At 40.1% G+C, this 19,198-nt stretch overlaps 1 protein-coding gene across 1 annotated transcript; it reads left to right on the top strand.

Moving 5' to 3' along the window:
* Positions 1–624: 624 nt before the first annotated feature.
* On the top strand, positions 625–3,500 carry LOC149811711 (putative pectate lyase 18). Its single transcript, XM_089993436.1, has 4 exons — positions 625–764; positions 1,192–1,932; positions 2,037–2,175; positions 2,869–3,500. Exons 1-4 carry the CDS (start codon positions 652–654, stop codon positions 3,091–3,093), a joined length of 1,218 nt encoding a protein of 405 aa, XP_089849562.1. The 5' UTR covers positions 625–651; the 3' UTR covers positions 3,094–3,500.
* The last annotated feature ends 15,698 nt before the right edge of the window (positions 3,501–19,198 follow it).

Genomic DNA, 19,198 nt, shown 5'->3' with positions numbered 1-19,198 from the left:
AACAAATTGGCCCACAAGGGGTCGACTCATCTGGTAACTCATGTGACCAAGTTGACAGGACGTCACCAGTTCAAAACTCACGGGTATTAGACAGTTGCCGCGAGGCCGAAGCTGATTGTACTCCTCGATAGACAAGGAAAAACTTGGTATTTACGCCGATAAACTTGGGTTTTCTGACCTTATTTCCCTCCCAAGAAAAACAGAAAATCACCAAGCAATTGTGAAGAAAGATCAAGATAAGCCTCACCATTTGATTCACCTTGCCTTCCAAAGTGTCAAACAAAAGGAAGAATCAATCGTAATCCACGGAAGGTAAAGGATTAAAAATCAAACCGACAGCCGTGAGTGGTGTCTTAGTCTTCGAATTTTACTCAACCATTCATACTTGGTCTTCAAAAAGCTATCTCCCCATCATTTTGTTACAAGGAGTAATTGATAATAAATGTGCCGAAAAGAATCTTCTCCCCCCACATTTAGCGGCGGAAAATCCTCACATGGGCAATCTCCCAAACCAGAAATCACGATGACCCCATTTGTTTGGTATATAGTCACAAAGCCATGGCCCACCTTCATATTTCTCTTTAAATGCATCTTCAGCTTCCAACTTCCCATATTAGACCTTTCTCCCCTTCCCCCCCCATTACTCTATAGATGGCAAATCCCTTCCTCATTCTCTTCATTCTTCTCTCTCTCTTTGTGGTCACCAGCATTTCCTCTAGAGCTCCACCACAAGACCCAGATCAAGTTGTGCAAGAGCTAGAGAGGTAAGCTTGAGCATTCCATTATTGCCAACTTAGTACATCTATACATTTGGTTTTAAATAATTTTAGGAAATGTCTTTAGACAGTTGCACTTTGTACTTTCTTGTTTTTGGGATGTTTGGTTCGAGTACAGGCTCATGTTGAGCCTGTCTCTGGGATCGATCCGGTAATCGGAGAGATCACCTTCCAATGCGATCGCCGCCTCGAAAAGCGGACACATGTTCCCTTCTTAAAAGCAGCTAATGGCATTAACCTTGTGCCCACAGAACTCATGATTAGGATGAGTGATTTATAATCTAAAATCACCTTTCTGTATTAGATGTAGTTATTGCCTCCCCTAATTTCAATTTAGCGAGTTTGGTTTGAATTATGAGTGAATGTCATATCATTAGGAAATGAAGCTAATTGATCTTTGCTTGGTTTGCCTTAGGGGAATTAACGGGTCGCGGAGGGAGTTGGGGTACCTCTCTTGCGGAACCGGCAACCCGATCGATGATTGCTGGAGATGTGACCCCAATTGGGAGTCGAACCGGCAGAGGCTCGCAGATTGCGCGTACGGGTTCGGCAAGAATGCACTTGGAGGAAGGAATGGCAAGATATATGTTGTTACAGACAGTGGGAATGATGATCCAGTCAACCCCAAACCAGGCACACTTCGCTATGGGGTCATCCAAAATGAGCCACTATGGATCATCTTTGCTCGTGACATGGTCATACAACTCAAGGAAGAGCTCATGATGAACTCATACAAGACCATTGATGGCCGCGGTGCTAGCGTTCACATTGCTAATGGGCCATGCATCACCATCCAATACGTGACCAACATCATCATACATGGAATAAACATCCATGATTGCAAGCAAGGGGGTAATGCCAATGTTAGGGACACCCCTCAACACTATGGTTGGAGGACCATATCGGATGGGGATGGTATCTCTATATTTGGAGGCAGCCATGTATGGGTGGACCATTGCTCTCTATCTAATTGCCATGATGGACTCATTGATGCCATACACGGTTCAACAGCCATTACCATCTCCAATAACTACATGACCCATCATAACAAAGTCATGCTCATGGGTCACAGTGACACGTATACACAGGATAAAGATATGCAGGTCACTATTGCCTTTAATCACTTTGGGGAGGGGCTGGTCCAAAGAATGCCTAGGTATGTCTAAAGCATTATTACATCTTCTACCTAGCTACATATATAGAACCTTTTCCTTTTCTCTTTCTTAATTACTAATGGTAACTGTGTCTGATGTATTTCAGGTGTAGGCATGGCTTTTTTCATGTTGTGAATAATGACTATACTCATTGGGAGATGTATGCTATTGGTGGGAGTGCATCCCCTACTATCAACAGCCAAGGGAACAGATTTCTTGCACCAAATGATAGATTTAACAAAGAGGTGAGATTCATTAACTAGTAATATATATATATATATATATATATATAAACCTAAAAAATGGGTACGGTGCTAAATGAAACATGCTATATTGGATTTTTGGTGTTTTTATTTCTGTTTTTAAAGCTGACAGAAAGAAGAAAAAATGCAATATTGTTAAAATATAACAATTTTGTCACGATATTGACATAATAAAAAGAGTTGTCATCGCATTTTCTATATTACATATATTTTTTTGTATTTTTATCCATGCTGATGCTTTCTTTGGATTTTCTCAGTTTTTCAAAACATTGTAAGATTTTTCCTTTCAGAGATTTGCGAGATTGGTAGTAATTACAAATTTGACAAAAGGGTGAGATTTATAAAGCAATTACTATGTGTGCTTTTACTTGTCTGTGGAGAGCAGATCAAGTAATTTGGCATCCTCACTGTCCACAATGTAGAGGTCCTTGCGGGATGAAGCAATGGACGGTGAAGATGTCAAATCACTTTCTTAAAGTGATTTGATTGATTACCTGATCTGCACTTTCTTAAAAGGCATCTCAAGTGATCCCTCATGTGCCATTTAGCCAATCAAATGACAGCAGTTTATGCGGTCCGCAGCAACAGAATTTAGGCCCCATTAAAAAATGCTGTAAGTCTTAAATCTGAAGTAACAACAGCACCAACTTTGAAATGGTAAATTCATAATGGCAGGTAACCAAACGCGAGGATGCGCCGGAGAGCGATTGGATTCATTGGAATTGGAAATCCAGTGGGGATTTGATGTTGAATGGAGCATTCTTCACTCCATCAGGTGCAGGGGCATCGTCTTCCAGCTACGCGAGGGCGTACAGTCTGAGCGCAAGGCCTTCGTCTCTTGTTGGCACCATCACAGTGTCAGCGGGAGCCCTCAACTGCAAGAAAGGAAGCCGGTGCTGATCAAAAGCACTAGCAAACTGCAGACAGTTATTAAAATTGTTAAGGGGAGGAATTACAGTATATATACTAATGCAATTATAAATACAAAAGTATATATATATATATATGTTTCAAATAGCTTTCTTAGGATTAGGAGTTTGTTGGTATTGGACAGCTTCTATAATTCCAACCTCGACCGGCTGTAGTGACCACTTCCACTAGTTTAGTGGTGGTTACGAAAAGGCAGCAATGGTACGAAGAGTTGATGTGATGGGAGGCTCTCAATGGTGATCATAAACTACAATTAACGGTCCTGATGGCACCAATCTAAAAGCTTGTCATCAGATTCTGTTGAGATTGAGATGTAATCTACGTTATTATTTTTAGAATCTGCAGTTCAAACAAATTGGCCACCTCTCTCTCTCTCTCTCTCTCTATATATATATATATATATATATATATATATATTACTATTTTGTTTTCGACAGTGAAAGCTGGGGTTAGGCAGACCCTACCTGTTTATTAGAATTCAGATTTGTACAAAATTACATGGGAGGCACACATTCCAGGTTCATGCTGGACCATTGGCAGTGCTTTTTCAGAAGATGCCAAGATCGCTAGAGTTCTTGCTAATCCATTAGAAACCTTGGGAAAAAACCGAACAATAAATCTGTCAAACTGGTACAGAGAACTAATTAGGATCGCCATGGATCCATTAGCTGTTCCCCAAACTTCCAAACATTTATTAACCTGCATGACTACTGAATCTCTACGAGAAGCTTCGATAATCACACGAGCAGAAGTAGGGATATCACTTAAAGATCTTCAACCAATTTCTGAAGTATCTTTCGGATATACTTGAACCATCAACAAAATGCCCTGCTTTGATGTACCGCCCCAGAGAGTCACGAATCACGTAACCCACCTGCCATATATTGCGATAGATGCTGAAGATGTTGACTTGAAGCCATTTCCATACCACCGGGTGATCCACCTCTGCGCAGATACTCAAAACATGCTCTCTCACTGCAGAAAAAACAGTCTTTGAATCTGGTTCTTGGTAAAGTTTCACTGTTAAAAAATGATTTGGTTCCTGATTCCCCAAAGCTTCCATACATTTACTTGAAAGGTCACCAACCAGGCCTGACAGAAATTTAGAGGGCAATTTAAGACGACTCCATCTTTGCAATGAACTTTGGATTGAACCATGGGGGATACACCAATGTCCAAACTCACGGTCAATCAGACTCCACACTCTTTTGAACAGTTGGGCATGATATGAAAATGTGATAAACCGTCTCCTCCATTTTCCTGCACAAGTAACAACGGCTAGCCATACAAAACCCTAAATGCTTCAGACGGTCTTGGGATAACAGCCTTTCTTCAGACGCAAGCAAGAGAGTGGTGGGTGCCCTGGGATAATGCCGCTTACACCAGATCAAACCAGCAATGGTGTTCTTGGGATGCTTAACACGACTCACCTGCCACACATCTTTGGTCGATTTCGAGTTAGAGCTCCCCCTGCACATCCTCCTGAAGGGGAATGTCAGAAGATAAAAAACCTGCAGCATCTGCAGCATCAAGGGTTTGCTGAATATTAAGAGGAAAATCAAGGGTCGAACTCTATCCGAATAAAAAACATTTGCAACATGGAGAGGGAGAAGGAAATGAATCAAAGATTTAGTGAGAGGCATATTGAGATGATCGATCAACGGGGTTGGAGAAATCCAAGGATCCAACCGAAAAGAAATACGTTGGCCGTTCCCCACTTCCCTTTTAATTTCTTCGCGAATGGAGTGTAGACCGTGTAGAGGCTCCTCCATCTATGAGATGGCTATAGTGATTAGCTTAGGAAACCAAAGAGATGTATTAATTGGATCCACGGATTTGACTCCTCTTGCAAGGCTGCCCATCCCATTTTTGGGAGGCATACCACGTTATGGTCACGCAGATGCTTGATCGCTAATCCTCCTTTCTTTGGGTTTGCAAATGTTGCCTCATGCTACAAGGTGGATGTGATGATTTGATGAAGAATCATGCCAGAGATTTACTCATGATGCTCTCCAATTGTGCTGTCACTATGCTTGACAATGTGAAACAGGACATCCAATAGATGGAAAAAGAAGCCGTAACTGATGCAATGGTACGGTATGAACTCGGTATATATCAATCCACGATTCAGGATCCAAACGGATCTAAGCGCACGCGGAAGCTTATACGATGCAGAGTTTGAACAAAATTCTAAAAAATAGATTTTTGAGACTTGTGCACTCTGATTTGACAGAGGCGGTCCAAATGAAAGTCGTGTGCCACTCACACAACTTTCCAACAAATCCAAAAACATCAGATTCGGAGCAGGACTGTCCGTTCCACGGACTCGGAACCGAGACTGCTAAACAAGTCCAAAACAGACTATCAGATTCTAGGGACAAACTGTTCAAATGGACTTTAGACTCCTCAAAAACTAGAGTTTGCAAAAACTCACAACTAACGAAACGAAGGTCAGATTCAGACCTTTTCAGAACATTAAAGATCGTAATTTTCTGAAATTTCTACAACCCGCTATAAATTTTTGAAGTTATAAAATGGTAATAGTTAATGAGCATGAAACTAAAAACTTCAAGCAAAATAACAGTAGCAGAAATTGATATTTTCGGAGCACAAAGACAACGATTCAACAAAATCTCCAAACATGAAAGATGTAGGTTTAGATCTTTGCTTCTCACAAAATAAAAAAAATCCAAATTTCATGTAGGGAATCTTCCGATAATAAGAAAATACCAAACACAACTCTAACGGTTCTGTAACAGAAAAGAGACAGTGGACTTCTGTTAGTCCGACATCTTGACAGCAAAATTCAGATGCTCAAATGAATGAATCTTGAAAAATGTTCAACTACGAAGTTATATAAAATTGTCTTAGCTTTTCATAAAGTTAAAAAACGCAAAAATTCGTTCAGAAATGAGTCCAAAATGGGTGTTTTATCAGGGATGCATCTATTATCTCGTAACAACGTTTGGTCTTTTTGAAAGGATCCAAGTTCATTCATACATAACATTAATCCAAAAGGACTTGAGACCAAATGAGACTAATCATAACATAAAATACTTCTAAGCATGTATTCACAATTCTCTAATGATTCAATACAACTTAACAATGATAAATCTAGAAAAGTCGCAAAACAAATACGAATAAGAGTAGCAAAGGACTAGAACGAAGAAACCAAGGATAATATCTGGATTGAAGATAATAATGGCCGCCGTTGGAAAGCAACCGATGCCACAAATGAACCACGAATCATAGGAATGAATTTCAGCCACCACGAACAAGTTATCACAACCACCACGAGAATGACTTCTCAAAAGCTTACTCTCCATCTTACAAGGTGATACACGGTTTCACCTTCTCCTCCAAGCAATCTTCCACCAAATATCTACACTCAAGAAAAATTTCAGCCACACAAAAACTCATGATTTTTTCAAAATGAAGAAGAAGCCCCCTTCCCCCAGGTCGACCTCCCCTAATTAAAGGCCTTGGTGCTTGGGAAGGGCTACATTAAAGAGGCAATGGGCCTTCCCAAGCTTTGCGCCAAAAACGAGCTTGAATAGGCTATAATTAGCCAATGGATATTAAACGGTCCAACAACCATATCTTGACTTTGGACTGGTCAACAAGATTTGAATGAGGTCCAAGATGGACCACACTCATGTGACGCCAACTAGGACCCCTCCTTGAAAGCAGATCTCGATCCAGATCTGGATCGAGCAGTTAAATAAATCCTGCACCAACACATTAGAGAAACGATAATGTGAAAAATAAAAAACTACTCTTGGACCCCATACACCCTCTAGTACCACAAAAAAATCCTACAGGGTACCAGAACTATCTGAATCCGTAGAATCCGGCTCCTTAAAAAAAAAAATAAAAAACATGTTTAATGTGATTTCTTACATGCCAAAATAAAATCAAAATAATAAAAATACAATCTTTGAGAAAGATGCAAAATATCTCAGAAATTGAAACATGATAATCAAAATTGGTCTGGATTGGTAGAGATCCAATTGGACCCCGATAGTCCTGCACGATTGGATCTGCCTCAGATTGCATCCTGGAATGGATCTTAGGAATTGGATTTGGATTCAATTCACTTTCAAAGCTCGAATCTTCAGGATGCTCTGCATCGTTCCCCCCTAGGTCGAAAGGCTTCATCCTCGGAGCCTATTTCTGCTCAAGCACAACTCTATAATTCTTGCACACATTCAAAATATAATCAGCGTAGACATTGTTCAAGGCAAATAGAAGAGAAGTAAACAGGGCAAGAGATTCAATATTGGAATGGCAAAAATATTTGATGCAATGCAATGCAATATGCTCTATAAAATGTAATTCAGACAAATACAAAGCAGAACAATGAAGTTGAATCTCAAAAGCATCTAAGACATTATATTTAATGACCTTACCTTGTATCAACGCTCTGCAGATAATACCAAAATTTAGGTCAGAAACATATATCAATTGACTATATAGCATGTGATTCAAAATTACAAATTTTGCGCTATTGGTTTGAAAATCACATGATAAGTCACAAGCAACACAAAGTAACAATATACCAAATGTACTATCAAGATTTATCAAAGAGACAAAATCAACATCATCTATTAAGCCCTGATGGTCATAAACAAGATTTGGGGCTTTAATGCCAACTGGACCTATTGCGTCACGACTAAAATGAGACTCTAAATTCAACTCCACAGAAGAAGTTTCAACATCTAAGCGCTCATTGACACACATGTCTTATTGATTCTTATCAATAAAATCCACCTTTTTGACAGTTGACTCGATAATGGATATACTAAAGAGACTTGTCGGAACAATGTCGACAATCATGTCAGACGCAATGTGGGGGTAAACCGTGACATCCATCGGTTCAGCATGAGAGTTTTCAAAAATGTTGGGTTCATTGACAAGGATGTCCACAAACTCATCAAGGCTTGGATTGAGCTTTTCAATTTTGACATCAACCTCACAAATGGAATTATTAATGACAAGTGTGAAGTCATCGATGACATCCTCACACGCAAATGCTTCTTCATCTTTGATGTCTTCATCAGCATTGTCATAGAGTGGATTATCAAAGATGAAGTTGTCCTCAAACCAACTTGGACAACCTTCAGTATTCTCCATGAATAAAGGGTTGTCAGAAATGATGTGAGACAACTCTTCATGATCTCCTATGTCAGAAAGTGAAGAAAGGTCAGACAATTCTTCAGACTCGCTAACAATGATGGGTCCTTCATTCATCGTTTCAAAGACTAAATAAAAAATGAACGCACTCATCGGAACTTACTCAAATACAAGTTAGGGTTCATTCATGGATTCCTCATTAACTTCAACGATATGATCACTACCGACTTTGGGAGAACAATCCGCTAGGAAATCCTTTGCGACAACATGAGATTTCAATAGATCTTGAGGTTCATGCCTGACGATGAACACACTGGGTCCCTTGATTTGAGATGCAGCGATCTTAAGGGACTCATGAGGCGAAATGGGGGTAACAACATGAGATGGAGGAACCATAACAGGAATGGTGGATTGGACCACGGATGACGAAGTGAAAGACAAAGGAGGCAAATCTTTTGAAGGAAGCAACTTGATCTTTCTACTCTCAAAAGTGAAGGAATAGACATTGAACTTACCATGATGTATGATATTTCGGTCATATTGCCAAGGTCTTCCGAGAATAAGATGGCTCGTATCCATAGGGAGCACATCAGACCAGACTTGATCGAAGTAGGTATTTCTAATAGAAAACTTGACCAAGCATTGTCGGTCGACATGAACATCGATGCTCTTTTAGAGCCAAGACATCTGATATGGACAAGGATGAGTCTTACAACTCAAACCTAACTTGGTCATGGCTTCGACCGAAATCATGTTCTTACAATGACCAAAATCTTCCACATACTCTTCTTCAAGATCTTCCTCAAAATCTTCTTGTTCTTGATCATAAACATGATTGGACTCTGGATCAAATCTCGAATCATCCTCAATTGGCAATCATTCGATGAAGAGGGCCTTACCACGACACTCTATGGACTTATGATAGGGTTTTCCATAAGTATAGCACTTGATAGGGTTATTGGAACTAGAAGTTTGAGCTTGGGTTCCTACCAGAGCATTCTGACTCGTAACCCTAGACGGGTTATTCGCATTGGGGTGTCGGTAGGGTGGGTCAACTTTTTCACTTGGGACTACTGAAGCCCGCACTGGAGGGCTAGTAGTCTGACTAGATTTTGCCAAGGTCTTTTGCTGGGTAGACCTTTCCCATTGACTGCTAAATAAGTCCAAAACAAATTATCGGATTCCAGGGATAGACTGTTCAAAGGGATTTTTGACCCCTCAAATGTTGAATTTTGCAAAAACTCACAACTGACGAAACAAAGGTAAGATCTAGACCTTTCCAGAACACTAAAGATCACAATTTTATAAGATTCCTACAACCCGCTATAAATTTTTAAAGTTATAAAATGGTAATAGTTAACGAGCATGAAATAAAAAACTCCAAACAAAATAACAGTAGCAAAAATTGATATTTTCGGAGTACAAAGACAACGATTCAGCAAAATCTCCAAACATGAAAGATGTAGGTTTAGATCTTAGCTTTTTATAGAATTAAAAAAATCCAAATTTTATGCAAGGAATCTTCCGATAAAAAAAAAATATCGAATACAACTCTAACAGTTCTATAGCAGAAAAGAGATAGTAGACTTCTGTCAGTCTGACATCTTGACAGCCAGATTCAGAGGCTTAAATAAATGAATCTTGAAAAACGTTCAGCTACAAAGTTATAGGAAATCGTCTTAGATTTCCATAAAGCTAAAGAATGCCAAAATCCGTTTAGAAATGAGTCCGACACAGGTATTTTATCAGAGACATCTCTGTTATCTCGTAACAGTGTTTGGTCTTTTTGAAAGGATCCGAGTTCATTCATACATAACATTAATCTGAAAGAACTTGAGACCAAATGAAACTAATCATAACATAAAATACTTCTAAGCATGTATTCACAATTCTCTAGTGATTCAATACAACTTAACAATGATAAATCTAGAAAAGTCGCAAAACAAATACGAATAAGAGTAGCAAAGGACTAGAACGAAGAAACCAAGGATAATATCTGGATTGAAGATAATAATGGCCGCCGTTGGAAAGCAACCGATGCCACAAATGAACCACGAATCATAGGAATGAATTTCAGCCACCACGAACAAGTTATCACAACCACCACGAGAATGACTTCTCAAAAGCTTACTCTCCATCTTACAAGGTGATACACGGTTTCACCTTCTCCTCCAAGCAATCTTCCACCAAATATCTACACTCAAGAAAAATTTCAGCCACACAAAAACTCATGATTTTTTCAAAATGAAGAAGAAGCCCCCTTCCCCCAGGTCGACCTCCCCTAATTAAAGGCCTTGGTGCTTGGGAAGGGCTACATTAAAGAGGCAATGGGCCTTCCCAAGCTTTGCGCCAAAAACAAGCTTGAATAGGCTATAATTAGCCAATGGATATTAAACAGTCCAACAACCATCTCATGACTTTGGACTGGTCAACAATATTTGAATGAGGTCCAAGATGGACCACACTCATGTGGCGCCAACTAGGTGATGAGTTGTGGAGCCTGATTCACTGTTTTTGCCCTTGCACGAAGGGGGGTCCGGGGGCTCCCCCCGGCGCGGCTCCCGCTATAACCCGGCGCGGCTCCAGGTTATAGGGGTGCAGCGCCTCCCCCCAGAAGAAATTTTTTTGGGACTTATGTTTGGGACCCGGTTTTCAGTGGATCCGACCCGATTTGGTTAGGGTTAGGGTTGTCGCCCTTGCCTTGTTTATATTCTCGCTTTTCTTTCCCTAGCTTGTAACTGTCTAATAAGAGTAATAAGATTTCTCTCTGGGCGGCCGTGATTTTTTACTCTCTCTCAGATTTGAGGAGAGGTTTTTCCACGTAAATCTGTGTTCTTCTTGTGTTTCGTTAGATTGTTCTTGTTCTTTGTTTCCTTTTGGTTGTTTCTTGCTCGTGGTTTTCTTAACAACTGGTATCAGAGCTAGGTTCGTTGAAGCAAGAATGGAAGAGGGAAAGATAAAGATTGATCGGTTCGATGGTAAGGATTTCGGTTTCTGGAAGATACAGATCGAGGATCTGCTGTATCAAAAGAAACTGTATCAGCCTCTATCGGGAAAGAAACCGGAGACGATGGGAGAAGAAGAATGGCTATTGTTGGATCGACAAGCCCTAGGTGTGATTCATCTCACCCTGTCTCGCAATGTTGCGTTTAACATTGCAAATAAGAAGACGACGACAGATTTGATGGCGGCTTTGTCAAACATGTACGAGAAGCCATCCGCCTCTAACAAAGTGTATTTGATGCGACGGTTGTTCAATCTGAAGATGGTTGAGGGTGCCTCTGTGACAGATCATATCAATGAGTTCAACACCATCACAAGCCAGCTGAGTTCGGTGAACATCGATTTCGATGATGAGGTAAAAGCCCTTATTCTTCTATCCTCTTTACCCGAGAGTTGGGGTGCGACGGTAACTGCGGTGAGCAGTTCGTCTGGCCAGAAGAAGTTAAAACTCTTAGAAATTCGAGATATGATTCTCAGTGAGGATATTCGGAGAAAGGAGTCGGGAGAATCCTCAGGCACTGCCTTGAGTTTCGAAGGCAGAGGGAGAAACTTCCAACGGGGCCAGAGTTCAAACAGTGGTAAGTCAAGGTCAAAGGGAAGGAGTAAGTCGAGACCTCGTGGTGACCTTGTCTGTTGGAACTGCGATAAGAAGGGTCATCTAAAGCGGGATTGTAAAGCCCCTAAGAAGAAGAAGAACCAGGACAACGCTCAGTCTGTGAATGCAACAGTTGAAGAAACTGCATGTTTTGAGGACGTTTTGATCTTGAGCGTGGATAGTCCAATCGAGTCATAGATTTTAGACTCAGGTGGCTCTTTTCACTCTACTCCGTGCAAAGAGCTTATGCACAATTTTGTAGCCGAAAAGCTCGATAAGGTTTATTTAGCTGATGATGAGCAGTTAGATATTATGGGGAGGGGAGATGTGTATATTAGGACTGCTTCTGGGTCCAAATGGACATTGCATAATGTTCGTTATATACCTGGTTTAAAGAGAAATCTGATTTCAATAGGTCAGTTGGATAGTGCCGGGTATAAAACCGTATTTGGACATGGTTTCTGGAAAAATGTGGAGGGAATCTTGGTTGTTGCACAAGGAAGAAAATTGGGGACCCTGTACATGACTGATAACGACCAAGATATTGTTGCTTCAGTGAGTTCGGAAGCAGATGCTAAGTTGTGGCATTGTAGACTCGGGCACATGAGCGAGAAAGGGATGAAGGTGTTAGCATCAAAGGGACTATTGCCAGACTTGAAGTCTGTACACACTGGTTTCTGTGAGGATTGCGTGTTAGGCAAACAGAAACGGGTCAGTTTCTCAAAGATCGGAAGAGAACCGAGGGCAAAGAAATTAGAATTAGTACACACTGATGTTTGGGGACCAGCCTCTGTTTGTTCCCTTGGAGGCTCACGATACTATGTAACCTTTATTGATGATTCCACTAGAAAGGTATGGGTTTATTTTTTGAAAAATAAATCTGATGTTTTTGCCACTTTTAAGAAGTGGAAAATAGAGGTAGAAAATGAGACCGGGCTGAAAGTGAAGGGCCTACGGTCTGACAATGGAGGGGAGTATGGCAGTACAGAGTTCAAAGCATTTTGTGCGGAGAACGGAATTAAAATAAGTCAGACTGTTCCTAACCGACCACAACAGAATGGAGTTGCTGAGAGGATGAATAGAACTCTCAATGAGCGTGCGAGGAGCATGAGACTGCACGCAGGTTTGCCCAAGGCATTTTGGGCTGATGTTATCAATACTGCAGCATATCTGATCAACCGGGGTCCTTCTGTCCCATTGGATATGAAACTGCCAGAAGAAGAATGGACGGGGAAGAAGGTAAATCTATCTCATTTAAGAATTTTTGGTTGTGTTTCTTATGTACACATTGATTCTGAGAATAGGGATAAGCTAGATGCTAAGGCCCAAAAATGTTACTTCATTGGATATTGCTCTAATTACTTTGGTTATCGTTTCTAGAATGAAGAAAATCGGAAAGTAATAAGAAATAATGATGTAACGTTTAATGAGAATGTGTTTTACAAAGACAGGTCCAGTGTAGAATAAGAGGGGACAGAAAAACAAGAAGATATGATGAGAGAGATTGACTTGGAGGAAATCTCAACAAATACCCCTGTTGAGAATTCTGAGACAGTCGAAGTAGACTCTAACGTAGAGCCAACCACTCCTGCATTTGAGTTGAGGAGATCTGTTAGAGTACCTAAACCTTTGACTCAGTATTCTCCATCTTTACACTACTTACTGTTGACTGATTCTGGCGAGCCAGAACATTTTTCTGAGGCAATGCAGGTGAAAGATTCAGTTAAGTGGGAGTTAGCAATGTAAGATGAAATCAAGTCTTTGCAAAAGAATGAGACTTGGGTGCTAACCAAATTACCGAAGGGAAAGAAAGCATTGATGAGCAAATGGGTGTACAGAGTGAAAGATGAGTCTGATGGCAGCAAGAGGTACAAGGCAAGATTGGTAGTTAAGGGATTTTTGCAAAAGGAGGGGATCGACTACACTGAGATATTCTCTTCAGTGGTGAAGTTGACTACCATAAGGACAATTCTTGGTATTGTGGCTGCAGAAAACTTATACCTAGAGCAGTTGGATGTGAAAACTGCTTTTCTCCATGGAGATTTGGAGGATGAGATTTATATGGTGCAGCCTGAAGGCTTCAAAAGCCAAGGTAAAGGAGACTTGGTCTGTAAACTGCAAAAAAGCCTATATGGCCTAAAGCAAGCTCCAAGGCAATGGTATAAAAGGTTTGACACTTTTATGTGTAACTGTGGATTTAGAAGATCCGAGTTGGACCATTGTTGTTACTACAAGAACTTTGGTGAGTCTTACATTATTTTGCTTTTGTATGTAGATGACATGCTTGTTGCAGGTTCTAGCATGCAGGAAATAAACATACTTAAGCGGAAATTGTCAAAAGAGTTTGAGATGAAGGACTTGGGCCCAGCAAACCAGATTCTTGGTATGCGGATCACTCAGGATAGAGAGAAGGGAACTCTAAACCTATCACAGGAAAAATATATTGGAAAAGTATTGGAAAGGTTTAGAGTTTAAGATGCAAAGCCTAGGAGCACCCTGCTGGGAAGTCACTTCAAACTCTCGAAGGAGCAGTCACCAAAAACAGACGAGGAGCGAGAGAAAATGGCGAAGGTCCCATATGCCTCAGCCGTTGGCAGTCTCATGTATGCCATGGTGTGTACCAGACTGAATATTGCTTATGCAGTGGGAGTTGTGAGCCGTTATATGGCGGATCCAGGACCAGAGCATTGGGAAGCTGTGAAGTGGATATTGAGATATCTAAAGGGGACATCAGGTATGGCACTTTGTTTCAGTGGGAGAAGTGCAAACTTGCAAGGTTTTGTAGATGCAGACCTTGGTGGAGACGTGGACGGACGGAAAAGCACTTCTGGATATGTGTTTACATTTGGTAACACCGCGATCAGTTGGATGTCAAGACTTCAGAAATGTGTTGCCCTCTCAACCATAGAAGCTGAATATATTGCTATTTCTGAGGCCGAAAAGGAGATGGTGTGGTTGAAGAATTTTCTGAAAGAGATTGGCAAGGAACAGGACAAAAGTGTTCTCTTCAGTGACAGTCAGAGTGCCTTGTGCCTTGCAAAGAATCCAGTATTTCATTCAAGGACAAAGCACATTCAATTAAAGTATCATTACATTCGAGAGAAGATAAATGATGGGACATTGTCATTAGAGAAGATCCTTGGTGCCGAGAATCCAGCAGATATGTTGACAAAGGGTGTGACCACTGAGAAACTGAGGCTGTGCATTGCCTCAGTTGGACTCCTTCAATGAGCATGAGGGAGGGATGTCGTTTCAGAGATTCAGAGAAGAGTTTGGGAAGAAAGACAGTTGGAGATTTTTTTTTGTATCAGTCTCCAAGTGGGAGATTGATGAGTTGTGGAGCCTGATTCACTGTTTTTGCCCTTGCACGAAGGGGGGTCCGGGGGGCTCCCGCTGCGCGGTCAGCGGGCGGGGGTCTAGGGGGGCCGCCCCTGGCGGGGGGTTATAGGGGGGCAGCGCCCCCTCCAGAAGAAATTTTTTTGGGACTTATGTTTGGGACCCTGTTTTCAGTGGATCCGACCCGATTTGGTTAGGGTTAGGGTTGTCACCCTTGCCTTGTTTATATTCTCGCTTTTCTTTCCCTAGCTTGTAACTGTCTGATAAGAGTAATAAGATTTCTCTCTGAGCGGCCGTGGTTTTTTACTCTCTCTCGGATTTGAAGAGAGGTTTTTCCACGTAAATCTGTGTTCTTCTTGTGTTTCGTTAGATTGTTCTTGTTCTTTGTTTTCTTTTGGTTGTTTCTTGCTCGTGGTTTTCCTAACACTAGGACCCCTCCTTGAAAGCGGATCTCGATCCAGATCCGCATCGAGCAGTTAAATGGATCCTGCAACAACACATTAGAGAAGCGATAATGCAAAAAATAAAAAACTACTCTTGGACCCCATACACCCTCTAGTACCACAAAAAAATCCTACAGGGTACCAGAACTATCCGGATCCGTAGAATTTGGCTCTTAAAAAAAATAAAAATAAAAATAAAAAAACATGTTTAATGTGATTCCTCACATGCCAAAATGGAATCGAAATAATAAAAATACAATCTCTAAGAAAGATGCAAAATATCTCAGAAATTGAAACATGATAATCAAAATGCGTCTGGGTTGGCAGAGATCCAATTGGACCCAGATATTCCTGCACGATTGGATCTGCCTCGGATTGCATCTTGGAATGGATCTTAGGAATTGGATTTGGATCCAATTTATCTTCAAAGCTCGAATCTTCAGGATGCTCTGCATCAGTAATTGATTTTATAAGAACTAGTTTGCCCACCATCGATAGAACACTACTACTCCAGCTTTCAAGTCTCTTACGAAACTTATCAGAGGTTCACATGGAGATTTTTTCTAAACAAAGGGAGACACACATATATTTGATGGGAAGGGTGTTGATCCGCTGACATCTCCTTGGCCATGTTTTACGGAGAGTTTCACACGTTGAAGAGAGAGGTGAGCCCACTCTCTCTCTCTCTAACGAATAAAACTCTGTAGATGAGGGGCCTTATCCAGAATGAAGCACACTTCATTTTGGATAAGCTCAATTATGAAATAGTTAAACAAATTTCAGTTGGGTTATCGGCTACTCAGAAGGGAGTAAACTCCCCAACTACTTTACTCTTTTATTTAAACAAGAAAAGGCTTAGTCACCGTAGATATAGAATATCGTGTGAGAGCAAACCCCTACTGAAGAAGGTCGTCAACAACTCCCTTAATCCCTCTGTTTGATTCGGGACCTACAATTGTATAAGAGCATCAGATTGCCGGTGTGCGTAAGACCGTCTCTAGATCGCCGATCAATTATCACCGGTCACCGATCAATATCTTGACGCTCAAAATCATGAATCACGAATCACTGAGCAACAGTGACCAAAAAAACATATCTGTATAACAGGTCAGTGCTCTTGTTTAGGCACATCAGACAGGTCGCCGAACTTTGGTGACTCGTGTCTCTGCGTTTATACAAAAACAAAAGGGGAAATAAACCTTTTTTCCTTTTTTTTTAATCGAGTCTACCTGTGACAAAAAAAATAGGCCCCATCTGGGGACTGTGATAGAGATCAGAGGGTCACCAAAGCTTTTTTCTTTTCAAAATACTAAAAAATAAATAAAAATAAAAATAAAGAAAAGGGCGATCTCGATACATAAAAAAAGGGGGTTAACCTTTTTTTTTCCAGTCGCCAGTTTATTAATTTTTTCTCCTGGCAAGATCGACCTATGAGGTCTTTCTTCTCACTACATTTGAAAGAAAAAGGAAAACAGAATGAGGCATCCGAAAACCCTGTTATAAAAAAAAAACCGAAAAAAGGGAAAGATTACATTTTTTCTCCCATCGCCGGCTCTCCACTCTTATCACCTCTTGTTTTTTTCAGCGATCCAACCAGTAGACTGAATGACTATATTTTTTTTCTTTTAGTCGTCGACTCCCTGAAAGAACCTCGGATCTGAGAAATAAAAATAAAAAATAAAAAAGGGAAAGATTGCCGACATCCAACAACTCTGAATAAAAAATAAAGGGGCAGATTACCGTATGTTTTTCGCCATTTTTCATTTTTCAGTGACCCAACCAGATAACCATACGGGCTCAAAAACACCATCACCCTCTTCAGAACAAATATTAGTTCTTTTTTTTTCTCACCACTGCAACACCAAGCGACACCACTCCGACGACCTCTGGGTTGCTGCGACTCCCCCGTGGTACCATCATCATTTTTTTCTTTTCTTTTTCGATGAACGCACCGACACTGACCGATGGTTTCTCACCGACTGCAACAAAAAAAATAGCAACACCGACGTAGATCAACTTTTCTTCTGTTTTCGATGAACGAACTGACGTAGATCAACTTTTCTTCCTCTTTTCGGTGAACGAACCAACAAAGATCAATGTTTTCACGTTGCTTGAAACAAAAAAAAAAAACCCGCAGAAGCTTCATCGAGAAGCTTCTAAAGTTTTCGAGAAAGGCCGGTTTTTATACTCTTTTATAGGTAAAAATACGCTACTGCCCCCGATCTTTTCCAAAAATTCTGGTAATATCCCTATCAAGTAAAATTACTATTTGATCGAGGTCTTTTCCATTATTCTTGGTCAAGTCCCTAATCGGTTAATTTATGTTTTTGTCACTGCACATTTGCATTAATGTTTGTTTTATCTTGTCATAGTTTGATTACAATACTGCCCCTGCTTTTAATTTAATTACCATTTATATCTCTATGTTATAATCTTTACAGTATTTTACTTATGTATCCCTAAATTACAACAAAAGTCCTCAATTTTTTTGGCAATTAGAGAATAGGACCCACACTCAGAAAACATTTTTCGAAACAGGGTTAGTTTTCTGATTTTTACAAAAAAAACTCCTATTTTTTTTTAAGTCCTATTTTTGAGGGATTGTTTTTTATAGTGTTGTCCTATGACTTTTTTGAAATTACAGAAAAAGTGCTCAGAGTTTGCAGATTGTCTCATTTTTATTGAAAATCAAGAACTTGACTGTCGTACATTTTTTTTGGTATTTGCATGACATAATAAGTTTGATATCATGAATTTGCTGATTATAAACATGATATTTTACGGGTTTATGTCTAATATTCTCTTACTTATCTACTTGTTGAATGTTGAACTTATATTTATCATGCTTTGCTATCTTAAAATAACCAAAAATAGAAAAATGATAAGTAGGGTTTGTGCCACTGAACTAGCCAAAACTGACAAACTTAATGACACTAAGTTTTACATTTGGAAGAGGATGATATCTCTTGTTTTAACTTTAGAGGGCATCAAAAATACCCTCACTACTGAAATGAGGGACCCTGGTGATGAAGCTACCCAAGAGATCAAAGTTGCTTTCATAAAATACAAAAGGGACAACATGTTGGCTAGAGCCATCATGTTAACTTATATGGATGATGACCTTATTAGGGTATTTGAAGATTACCCTACAACTAAGTCCATGTTTGAAGCCATTTCAAAGAAATATGACACTACTTTTGAAACACACATACAATTACTATTAGAATAATAAAATTCATGTCGTTTGCAAGAAAATGATAATGTTGTTGACTATATCAACAAAATGCTTATTATGGCCAATTATTTGACTATTGTTGGAAATATGATTTCTGACCGGATGCAGATATCCACCATTCTGCATAGTCTACCATCCTCTTGGAAGATGATACAAACAACTCTTAGGCTGAATTCAAAAAACCTAACTTTGGAGGAGCATCTTGCTCAACTAAAAATGAGCAGTAACATATGCAACAAGACAAGAAAAATGAATTACACTTTGCTAAAGATGCTTCCTCTCGTATCTATAGCCCTTCTAGACGCCCATAATTTAAGAAAAAATATTTTA

The sequence above is a fragment of the Nuphar pumila genome, chromosome 17 (genome assembly GCF_984573655.1).
Source record: "Nuphar pumila chromosome 17, dmNupPumi1.hap1.1, whole genome shotgun sequence".
Lineage (NCBI taxonomy): Eukaryota > Viridiplantae > Streptophyta > Magnoliopsida > Nymphaeales > Nymphaeaceae > Nuphar > Nuphar pumila.
Note: the sequence above shows the minus strand (reverse complement) of the source record. Positions and strands in the feature narration are given on the sequence as shown.